A 12,465-nucleotide genomic window follows, 5' to 3' on the forward strand; every position below is an offset into this window, starting at 1 on the left:
TTAACCATATTGGCACTATTCCATTTATCATAGAAAATAATTATTTTTTTTTATTTATATTAGCTTTATATAAGTTTTAGGTTTAGTTTTACCTTTTAATTATTTATTCTAATATTTTTATTTTTTTCACTCTAGTGAGAAACAAATTAAGAGAAAGAAATTAGGTATATATGAACAATAAGAAGAAACCAAATTACAAATATCAAGAGGGAGAAACAAATCATATATGAAGATGAAGAAATCACAAATTGATAGTTGTGATCCATGATCCATTGCCACCATAAAGTAATGCCTAAAAACCCGATTCTCAATTCCACTCTTTTATGTTCATGCCTTTTGATGCTAAAAGATGTTTTTTTTTTTTTACTCATGTAATAACTGGTTTTATCATTATAGGGTAGAGGAATGATTTTTTTTTTTTTAAAGAGGAATGGGTTTTTAATCCCAATTATCACAAAAAGAAGAAAGAGTAAATTAAACGATATTATAACACTTAACATGAAATAATTTTCGAGTGATCACACCATCATTTAATATTTTTAATAAATAATTTAATTTTAAATATTTATTAAATTTCATAATCATTATTAAGTATTCTTATTTATCATAATAATTATTAGTTCCCATTAAATATACGCTCATATATATATGTGTGTAATCAAAGTGGTTATTATTTTAATAATTAGATTAATATACTTCACACAATATTTTTCAAATTTCTTTTCCTACCAAAAGTTTTCAAAACCAAAAATTTCTGTTAGTTATAAATTTATTGATAAATTGTATGTGTTATTAGATAACTATAAATTATATTTTTAGTTTTATAAAAAATTTCTTTTATTGAATTAATTCTAACAAAAAAACCTTCACCGATATTTAGTCTCAAATTTGATAATTACAAGGGCCAAAATTGGCTACACAATTGGATAGTATGTGCATAAATATTTGAGCTCGCTTTCAATGTGATTGTTTAAGATTTTTTTAAAAATAATTTTCATTTTATATTTTCAAAAATTATTATTTTTGATAATTTATTTAAAAATATTAGAAATTATTTTAAATTCATTTATTATCTATATAAAAAATAATTTTGATATTCAATAACTTAGATATTCATTATTAGAAATTTTAACATAAGAAAAATGATATTATTTTTCTAAAAATATATCTTTCAAAAATAATTTTTATAAAAAATTTCTCAAAATAGTTTTTCATTTTAATACTTTTTGAAGTTTCATTATCCAAAAATATGTAATTATATGGATCAACAACATATTTAACTCTTAAAAAAAAATGTAATTTTTGTAAAAAGAATATGTAAGAGAAAATGAATTTTTGTTGTTGAAATTTTTATATCTTTCTTTCAGAGGAACCCTAGCTAGCTAAAGCGTCGAAAAATGTCAGGAGGAGTGAAGAGAGCACTGAGACAGTTCACCTTCGGAACCGGCAAAACCGCCGGCCGTAACTCTTCCGGTCGCATCACTTCTTTTCACAGAGGCGGCGGTGCTAAACGGTTACAACGAACTATCGATCTCAAACGTAACACGACTTCTTCCATAGGTATCGTCGAAAGAATCGAATACGATCCTAACCGTTCATCTCGCATCGCTCTCGTTCGTTGGCTTAACGGTATTCATCCACCTCCCAAACGCCACACCACCACCACCACAACCACCGCCGACGCCGCTGCTTCCCCAAGAGTTCTCCAAATCGACTCTTCATCCAACAATAACGAGATTCGTGGCGTGTTCGGTTTCAGTTCGTTGCTTCCGCAATACCGAACAAGTTCCGGGAACATTTTCCTCTCTGCGTTTTCGTCGAAGACGAAGGAAGAGAAATCTGGATCGGTTTCGTTGCCGTTAGGGTTACCGAGGATCGCTGTTGCGGCGGCGAGACCTGAGTTCTTTGCCACACGTGTGAAAGGGGAAGAGAAGATGGAAATTCGTAATTGGAAGAAGAATAGTGATGTTTGGATGCATAGGAACAAACGTAAAGCGGCAATTTCATGGCATACCGTTGCTTGATTGTAAATTTGAATTTATCGCTTAATTTTCGAAAGATTAATTGTTACTTTAGTTTTGGATTGTTAATTGCTTGTTAATTTTTACTTTGGATCGTGTTTTTTTGTATGTTGAAGCATAATGCATGAATTGGTGGTGAAGACAATTTAGTGCACGATTGAATTCAATTTTGAGAGTTAAAATTGATTTCGGAAACTCAATTGATTTTGGTATGTTTGGAGGATTCCGATTAGAGTTGATTCTAATTTGAAGTTAGGAATTGTAGCAAATTTTTATACTCTAAATTTATTGTTCACTGACTTTTATACGAATGTATATTATCCAATGTAGAATCAAACACACTCTTAGGTTATTTGATTTGTTCAACTTTGATTTGTGTTGCAAGAGAAAACGAGAGAGGGATAGGGACAAACGTAAATCGGCGATTTATTGGCACACTGTTGCTTGATTGTAAAACTAAATTTATCACCTTTTTTTTTGGGGGGAAGATTAATTGTTGGTTGATTTTGACTTGGGATTGTGTTTTTTGTATGTTTTGATTCTTTTTTAGGAGAACTAAAAGTGATTTTGGTATGTTGAAGCATAATGCATAAATTGATGATTTGGATTCATTTTTGAGATTTGAAGTGATTCTGAAAACTTGAAATTGATTTTGGTATGTTTAGGGGTTTTCAATTTGAGTTGATTTTGCCTTTACAATTGATTCTAATTCACAATGGGATTTTTACTCTCAAAGTCAAACTCACTTTCGCCACTCTAGAACTAAACACACACTTATATGTTATTTTCTGTGTTTTGACTTTGATTGGTGTTGCAAGAGAAAATGAGAAAGGGATAGGAATTGAATGATTTTTTTTCCTCAAGCTTTCAATCAATGCTTGATGAGGTAAGATCTGGAAAATGATACTGAATCAGAAGCTCAAAGATTTATGTTGAGTTTGAACTTTGAAGGGGTCATGAATTTGTGCAGGTTGTATAGTTTGTCACCATGTAGCATATGATGATGAACATTAAGATTTGAGAAGAACTAATCAAGCAATGCTCTCATTAATCTGAAATGGGTATATTTAATATCTTGATACCTGATGTGTATATTTATAAGTTTCAGGTACAACACTGATACTAATATGCCGACACTGGTAGTTGTTAAATGAGAGTTTTTAACAGTAATAATTTGAGAAAATGGAAATAATTGAGTGTAATTATATGTGTCAAACACTGATACTAATATGCTGACACTGGTAATTGTTAAATGAGAGTTTTTAACAGTAATAATTTGAGCAAATGGCAATAATTGAGGGTAATTATATGTGTCGGTATCTGACACCGAACTATGTTAAACACTCAATATGCATTCAATTTGAAGTGTCGATGCCACATAGTGTTTGATTACTTGTTTTGAGAACTAGTTTTTTTTCTAGTGTTCATTTTCTCTATGCTTAATGTGCTTATTCAATTGCTCTTGTAATGGAAATTATAGGACAATCATTGTGAGGTGCTTCTCATGTATATATTTTCTTACTGTAATGGAGTGAGGAGCTGATTTTTAAAAGGAGACATTAATCTTAAGTGTGGTGATTGGCTTACATCTGGAAAAGCATATTTTTGTTCTAATTTGTTTACTAGTTGCTATAAAGAGGTATTTGTTGCTGTTAAATTATCTTGAAGTAGTAGTAAGATATGCTTTGGATGATGATATATATAGTGCCCATTTCAAAATTGGGTGCAGATTTCTTGAATTTGGATTTGCTGCAGTTGGACTACGTAGTCAGCACATCTGGTCCGTCTGATTAAAGATCAGATGGTCCTATTTTAAGGTTGGATTTTAATTACTTTTAAATCTAAAATCCAAACTTGAAATCCAAATAGTCCATGATTGGACGGTCCAGATGTGCCTGCTATGGGTCCAGATTTCTCCTATTACAGAGTTGATATCTTTCTACATCAGTTGCAGTATAACTCAATTCAATTAAGTGTGCAGTTTTTGATGTCCTGGGGGTTATTGTCCAGAATTATTTTGTCATTCTTCTGTCATATGGTTGTCTAATTCAGACATTGTATTGTTCCTAGTTTGGCACATCTTGTGCTACTATGTGATCTCATTCAATGGAAGTTTTTAAGCTTATAGAAGAATGGTATTTTATTCCTTGGTTATCAGCCCTTTATTTGAATATATAGCCAGTGCAGTATACACTAAACTTCAACCATGAAAATTTTAAAATACAACAAAGTATCTTGTAGATGCTTTATTTTATCATTTGACACTGATTATAATAGGTCGATTCAATCATGTTCCCAGAATACCTGGTAAAAACAAATAAGACAGACCAAAATCAGTAAATTACTACATCAGAGAATATTCACCTTTTTTGAGACATAGAAAATGGGGTAAACCACCATTTTAGTCTTTGAAAGTGTAAAACATTGTCACTTTGGTCTCTAACTTAGCCAAAAATTCAAAATAGTTTTGAATCATTAAAATAGCCCTTGAAAGATATAATTACTATTATTAAAGTCCCAAAAAGTACAATTTACTGTCAAAATTAGTCTATGACTATTATAATGTTAATGACTAAAATGATTGATGTTTTGATAATCCGATAAATAATTTAGGTGCTTGATTAAGTCTGATATTAAAGTGTTGACATTCTATACTTTCAAGGATTAAAATTAAGGTTTATCCAAAGAAAATTTTGCCAATATGTGAACAAATTGTACAAACTTCATAATACCATATCTTTGAATTCAGATCACAATGAAAAACTAACTACTTGAAGATGACAAAAGGCAACTAACTACATTTATATTTTGTATCAGCAAATGCCCTAATTCTTACATCATGAATCACAGGCCTTAAAGTTACACTGCTAGAAAAACTGAGAACAACATTACTGCATCAAAGTTGCAAAATAATGCCGAAGATAAACAGAAAAAAATAAGTCAGAACCTCATCAGTAATACAACAAAATTTCAAACATGTCATCAACATCAACATCATCATTGAGTAATACAAGCTAAAGATGAAGTTTCAAACATCTTTCAGTTTTTTACAGGCCAGTTATCCTTTCATAATCTCAACTATTCAATATTTTAGTTATAGATCCTATTGTTTACATAGTTATCCATGTAATATGCTCTTTAAGAATCAGCTGTCTCTAACTTTAATTTTTGTCTTGACATTTTCAACATATTATAAGGGTATGTTTAGTACTTGTGTGTCTTTTTTTGTTAATCAATGTAACATAAATGTCTACTTTGCGACCGTCTTCGAGGGGATTTTGAATTTTGTACCATGAGGTTACAAGACTAAACTCTTAACTCGTGGCGTGATTTTATTTAGTCACGCATGACGTATCATAGACTAAAAACAACATTGTTTAAAACCTAAATTACATGATTAAAATCAAAAAATGTTATAATCACAGATACTTAAATCATATTTAAATCTAAATTAAATATTAGAGAACACATTATAAAGTTTTTAAATATGTATCTTAAAAATAGATTGATTTTATGCAATTTTACTTGGCTGAGAGGAAAATGTAGAAATAAATTTCTCATGTAACTATGAAGACAGATGTACATTCTCAACTAACCAACAAAACGGATAAGAGAGTGTCAGCTGAGAAGTTTCATTCCATTAATTTTTTTTCTTCTTATTCTAATTTTTATTTTCCTCCCTAAGGAGCCAAAAAGCTTGGACAGGAACAAATGTTACCCATTCCAATCCATTCATGATAAATTTTTGTGAAGTAACAGTCACATAATTCCATTATGAGGCCAATACACTAGAGTAGAATTTACAAGGATACAATTAAATTATTAAAAAAAATATCAACATAACCACCATCACATATTTACACTCTACTCATGAGGAGATAAGATTAGTGGGGCCATAATCCACGTGGCACTATCATAGTGGTGCCTAATGATAAGGCTAAGATACAAAAAGTTTCAAACTTGTGTGGTTAATATGGCTGCAATGTTTATCATTTTCACAATCCAACAAATTGGTATTAGACAGTAGCTAATTACCACATATTTTAAGATCATATTGGAAATATTGAAAATAGCAAAAATAAAACATTATATATAGCAAGGTATAGTAGAAGCTTTGCAAATTCAGTACAAGTGTTTCTGATTAAAGAGTTAAGTAAGGGAGAAAAACAATGGCTTCCTCTATGATTTCTTCTGCAGCTGTGACTACAGTCAACCGCGCCTCTTCGGTGCAATCCGGCGCGGTTGCTCCATTTGTTGGTCTCAAATCCATGGCTGGTTTCCCAGTTAGAAAGGTCAACAATGACATTACCTCCATTGCAAGCAATGGTGGAAGAGTACACTGCATGCAAGTTAGTGATTTTTTTCTTAATAATCTACAACTATTTTTTTGATATATCATATTATAGATTTATATTTGCCTTTTAAAATATTATCATATTTAACAATTGATATACAATATTGATTTACTACTAAACGTTGTTGCTGTTCAATAATTGAACATAACAAATTGTAAATCTTAATTAACATAGATTCTTTAGACAAATTTGGTTTGGTTTTCAATACATAATAAGAGAGATTTTGAAGAAAACAAATTGAGTAGCAAAAATTGATGGATTCATTGGTTAAGGATATGTTACATATTTTTGTAATAGAAGATATATAACTCAAATATACTAAGGGATTCATTGGCAAAAATGTGTACAAATTTGTTAACCCTTTTGTTCAATTATAAATATGTACTAATTTTGTTAACCCCTTTGACTTAATCTTTTGATATTACTACTATATAGGTGTGGCCACCAATTGGCAAGAAGAAGTTTGAGACTCTCTCATACCTTCCACCATTGACTGAAGAGCAATTGCTAAAGGAAGTTGAATACCTTCTAAGGAAGGGATGGGTTCCTTGCTTGGAATTTGAGTTGGAGGTCTACTCTCATTTTATTTACTTACTTTAATTTCTATTTTATTCAATTAACATATACGTAATTTTGAGTCAGAGTTTTAAATAGCAGTCACAGTCACAATAGTGATTCTTGATACTACTACAGAGAATCACAACCAAATACGATGATGTAGTCATAATTGTAATTACATAATAGTTTCAACAACATAAAAAACTGTTATGTCGTTGTTCAGATTGCATCTGAAGATCTTTACTTAAAACTCTTCGAAGTTAGGATGGTTAATATGTTTATTTGTACTTATTTGCAGAAAGGATTTGTGTACCGTGAGCACAACAACTCACCAGGATACTATGATGGAAGGTACTGGACAATGTGGAAGCTTCCATTGTTTGGTTGCACTGAGGCTGTTCAAGTGTTGAAGGAACTTCAGGAAGTTGTCAAGGCTTACCCTAATGCTTTCGTCCGCATCATCGGATTCGACAACGTTCGCCAAGTGCAGTGCATCAGTTTCATTGCACACACACCTAAAGAGTTCTAAGTTTGAGTATTAACTCTCTTGGAAGAATCATTTATTTTCTCCCATTTGTTATGCTTGTAATTTCCTTTTCTTCTTCAAAGGAATGTCTTCCTTTGTTTTTTCGGTTTTTACTTTCGGACTTCAAATGCAAATGGATGGATAAGAGTTAATAAATGAAATGGTCCTTTTATTCATTCTCAAAGTACTATAATTTTCTGTTGTTTACCTTGTTATTATGTTGAACTTGATATTTTAACTAATAAAGGAACCAACACTATGATATTAAGGTTTGTTTCTTAAATGTGAAGTCAAGGATGAGACTATATGACCAAGTAACTATGTTTTCAAATTAATCTTTGAGGTGTTTATTCTTCATGCTAACCTCATAGTCTTATTCCATGAAGCTATTGAGCTTTACCTAATTGACATATCTTTATCCTTGGCAACAAATATTTTTATATAAGAGCAACTTTTTCTACCACACATTTCTAAAAAGAAGGATAGGATTTTGAAAATATACATCTAGATCTAGATGAGGAAAAATATTGTTTTTTTTTTTGTCTAAAAATACACATTGGAAGGACATAAAAATTGTCTTTGTTTTCTTTTTGGATGTGTATTTTTCAATTGTCGACCTAAACATTCGTATATATAACTTAACAAACTTTAAAGTCCAACATAGCCCTTTTGTTTTAGTCATTTATTAACTTTCCTTTATAATTTTCAAATCATTTGTAGTTTTGAAAGGGAAAACAAATCGAAATTTGACACAAAATCGAGTAGATGAATCTCTCTTACCACAAAAATAAAACAATTTATCTTGAACTACAAGAGTGCTTGTCAAATTCTGTTCATTGGCTGAAAATTGTAGTCATGCACATGGATTACTTATTTGGTTGATCATTTAGTGGTTGAGTTAATAAAATTTATGATAGATGACATCTTATCTTGTGGAAATACTTGACTCTTTTTGATAGCAACGTTTATGGAAAGAGAAATCTTACTTCCACATAACTATTTTTCATCTTTACAAGAAATTTTTTTGAGCATATTTTGAAAATATAAAAATATTTGAGTGTATACAATTAATATGAGAATAAATGATCTCTTGCGAAGATTAGTATAATATGTTTGGTTTAGCTACTTGACATAAACTAACATCAATTGAACATTCATATCACCAAAACACATCAATTTCACTTTTTATAAACGAACAAAATACATCGAAATTGACTGACATATTAATAGGAAAAAAGTTTCCAAGTTTTTTTATTTACATTTTTTTTTTATCATGAATAATATTTTAATTTCTTCCCATCTGATAACAATCTTAGGCATAAAATTTTGACTTAAACAATGTAAGGCACTCTGAATTGATGATTTTATTCATGAATAAAGTGGAAATATTTTAAAGAGTAAAAGAAAATGATTCTAATCAAGAGATGTTACACTAAGAGCAACAAACAATTGAAGTGTGCTTTGACCAGCATCAGCATATTCCCTGATTCTTGCAACAATTGAAGTCCAAGATTTAATTTTTGAATCCTAGAAAAGTAGAGAATGACACTATTGATTCTTCAAGATTCTTAATAATGTTGAAAAGAAACATATCACAAATCAATTAACACACCTAATCAACACAACTGTAAAGATCAATAACTTCCTACCAATGGTGGTCTTGAACATGTGTAGGTGGTTCAATCAGACATGATCTACTTTTAAGGGGTACTATTTTTTTTTTCTTACCATTTTTTAATCCTAAGATAAAGATTTTATGGTAAAGATTAGGGGTACAAAAAATGAAAAATAAGGTGTGACAGAATAAACATTATTATATCTAGTGTTTAATACACACATAATAATTAATAAGATAACGTTTTATTTTCTCATGTATTTGATACACATCACATCAATATAGTATATATTATATTTAAATAACAAAATTATCATTGTGAATAATTACATATTAGTTTTGTTAAAAATTAACTTAACGAAAAAATAATAACAAATTAAATAAGTAATGAAATAATATTATATCTAAAACAATCCACTAACACTACTGTATAAACAATTGAATATTTTTTTTTTAAATAATGAGTAACTAAATAATTTTATTTATTTGTTATAATATAAATAAAGATATGATATATATTATATGTAAATGGCAGAAATATCCTTGTAAAAAAATTATTTTTATTTTAATATTTTAATTAATCTTCGTATTTGTATAATTTTGAATGCTAATTTAAATTATATAAAAAGACAAAGTTATCATTGTGATAAAATCATAAATATTTTTTAAATTAATTATTAATATTTCATTTTTAAGTTTAAGATCAAATTCTATTAAGTATTTTTATTTATTTATATTTGATTAGATTTACATATCTAAAATATTTTATAAATTATTTTTATATTTTATATTTTATAAGAATAATTAAGTAAATTATTGTTCTTATCATTTTCTGATAGTTTATAACTCAGCTCATATTTATGATATAAATTTCAATTAAAGATACATGATAAGATAGAGTTATGGGTTGACTTATCATATCATATCATGTTGGTTCATCAAACACTCAATTCAAATATAATATGATAACTTATTTATATCTTGTCCATCAAACGAATTCTAAACATATTATTAATAGGTGTGCATCAATAAAGACAAAAACCAAGTGTTTGAGATCAAACAATGAACTTCAGTTAAAAATAAATCTTTTGAAATAACTAAAATTGGATTATAAATAAAACAATTTTTAATTAAATTTTACTTACGTCTCAACTAAATCCTAAATTATTAAAGTTTTATTCCTACGACATCGGAGAATTAAAAAAAAAAAATGATCATAGAATGTTAGCTTAATGGTAGGAATGTAATATTGTAATCTTAAGAAAGAAGATGAAATCTTATCTGAATTTCTCCATTCCAATATTTAGATCTATAAATGCAATTTTTAGATTTATTAAGGCAACATTTCCTTGGTTTGCATAGGGAGTAGGGACCAAAATCTTAGGGACGCCCAAGCTATGATTCATCAAGTTCTTTCTCACTTTTCACATTTATACCTCAACATAACTTGAGCAGTAAAACAAAGGAAATTAATAAATGAAGAGTATTATTTGTTAAAATCTAAATGTTAACAAATAATAACAATAATAGAAATAATAATAATGATATTAATGGTAAAATAATTACAATAATATACTATCTTAACTCTTCATCTTAAAGTGTGTAAACAACATTCATAAAATAAAGAAAAATATTGTATATGTATATAAATTCAAAAAAAAAACGTAACTACATTAAATTTGTCTTAAAAAATCTAATTTAAGAAATAAAACCAAAATTAATTTTGTTTATTAAATACCTTTGCAATATTAAAAATATCTTAACTAAGCAAGTTAAAAGGAAAATTTATTACTAACACTAATAATAATATCGAATTAAATGATATTCTTTTTAAAATATTTGCAATTCAAGTGAACTAAAATTTGTAGTTTCATAAAAATAATATAAAAGAGACAATGATAACAACAATAATATATATAGTATTATATTTTATAACATAATAATACTCATTTGTATGAAGTAGAAGATTAAATTATTTTGTAATATTAATGATTATTATTAACAAAACTAATTAAGTCAAGTAATAACTAGACCACAAAATATTTAACATAAACAAGAAGTAGAGAGTCTAAGATTATTAAAACAAAATAGTCATAATAAACAAGAAAAAAACTCATAAAAAGATAGTAAAATCTATCAAAATTAAATAGAAGATTTCTAAATAATATAAAAAGACAAAGCTAAAGAAACATACAACTAGACATAGAGATTTCATATATGAAAACAACTAAATAAATAATAAAATAACACAATTAAACCAAATATTTAAGTCATATTTTTAATGACATAAATTCATGGAGGTTACACAATCACACAAAAAAATTTAAGTAAAATTCAATAATTAGAGAACCAAACAATTAACATAATTAATGACACATAATAAGAATTTAAGTAATTCTTAAAAATTCAAATTGAAGGTTACACAATTAATGACTCATAATAGAAATTTAAGTCATTAGTAAAATTCAAATTCAAAGTGGCCACCAAATTAATAACATATAATTAAAATTTAAGTAATTAATAAAATTCAATAAATAGAAAATCGAACAAATAACGCAAGTAACATCGGAATACATGCAACACACAACACATCCACCCCACAAGGTCCGAGAATTAGTGCTCTGATACCACATGTAACGCCCCAAATTTTTGATACGAATATTACTGAAAAGTATTTATTTTCTTTTAGAAACAACTAATTAATTTTTTTTTCTCATTAAAAGAACGTAATGTAATTTACTAAAATATTATTTATTTATTCATTTGCAAAATTAATATTCCAATTATTAGATCAATATTCATTTATGGTCCAAAATAAAATAAATTCTCTTTAAGTGAAATTCAAAAGAAACAATGTTGACTGAAATTAATGACATTCAATTTTTTTCTAGCTAATGAAATATCACTGCATTTCTATTAAAAGTTAATGATGAAGAGTAAATAACTTTACAATGTGCCGCAAAACTTTAGTAATACAAAATATTATTTTTAAGTAAAATATAATTTTCCCATGTGTGTGCACCAATCAAACGTCATTCATGCAACTCTTTGAAATCATTCGTACCTAAATGTTGGTGTAAGGGGTCAGTTCATCCCACAACAAAACTAAACCAAATAATAAATTAACAACCATAAAATATGAATATAAAATCTTTTCGTAATAAAAGATTTTAAAAAAATTTATTCTTTAATAGTTCTTAAAGATGTATCAAAAGTTATAGAATGTATCTAAATAAATCAAGTAGCAATCGTATAGCAAATAATTAGATCAAAATAAAATAACATAAAAATGTATGCAAGTCATGCATGCTCCTAAACATATATGATCCGGATATAACCAGCCACACAGGCGTCCACACAGAAGTCACCCATACCAATGGGAAAAATTAA

At 28.0% G+C, this 12,465-nt stretch overlaps 2 protein-coding genes across 3 annotated transcripts; both read left to right on the plus strand.

Moving 5' to 3' along the window:
* The first annotated feature begins 1,337 nt into the window (after positions 1–1,337).
* Positions 1,338–2,221, plus strand: LOC101499829 (large ribosomal subunit protein uL2m). Its single transcript, XM_004489056.4, has one exon. The coding sequence runs from the start codon at positions 1,398–1,400 to the stop codon at positions 2,022–2,024; it is 627 nt and encodes a 208-aa protein (XP_004489113.1). The 5' UTR covers positions 1,338–1,397; the 3' UTR covers positions 2,025–2,221.
* Positions 2,222–5,985: 3,764 nt separating this feature from the next.
* Positions 5,986–7,636, plus strand: LOC105851539 (ribulose bisphosphate carboxylase small subunit, chloroplastic 3). 2 transcript variants are annotated; one of them, XM_012712553.2, is made up of 3 exons: positions 5,986–6,370; positions 6,812–6,946; positions 7,233–7,636. In XM_012712553.2, the coding sequence occupies exons 1-3, from the start codon at positions 6,191–6,193 to the stop codon at positions 7,461–7,463; spliced, it is 546 nt and encodes a 181-aa protein (XP_012568007.1). In that variant the 5' UTR covers positions 5,986–6,190; the 3' UTR covers positions 7,464–7,636. The 2 variants fall into 2 exon arrangements, with proteins under 2 accessions (XP_012568007.1, XP_073222658.1); XM_073366557.1 differs by having other exon boundaries at positions 6,056–6,370; positions 6,812–6,939.
* Positions 7,637–12,465: the final 4,829 nt, after the last annotated feature.

Source organism: Cicer arietinum, chromosome 3 (assembly GCF_000331145.2).
Source record: "Cicer arietinum cultivar CDC Frontier isolate Library 1 chromosome 3, Cicar.CDCFrontier_v2.0, whole genome shotgun sequence".
In the NCBI taxonomy this organism is placed as follows: Eukaryota; Viridiplantae; Streptophyta; class Magnoliopsida; order Fabales; family Fabaceae; genus Cicer; species Cicer arietinum.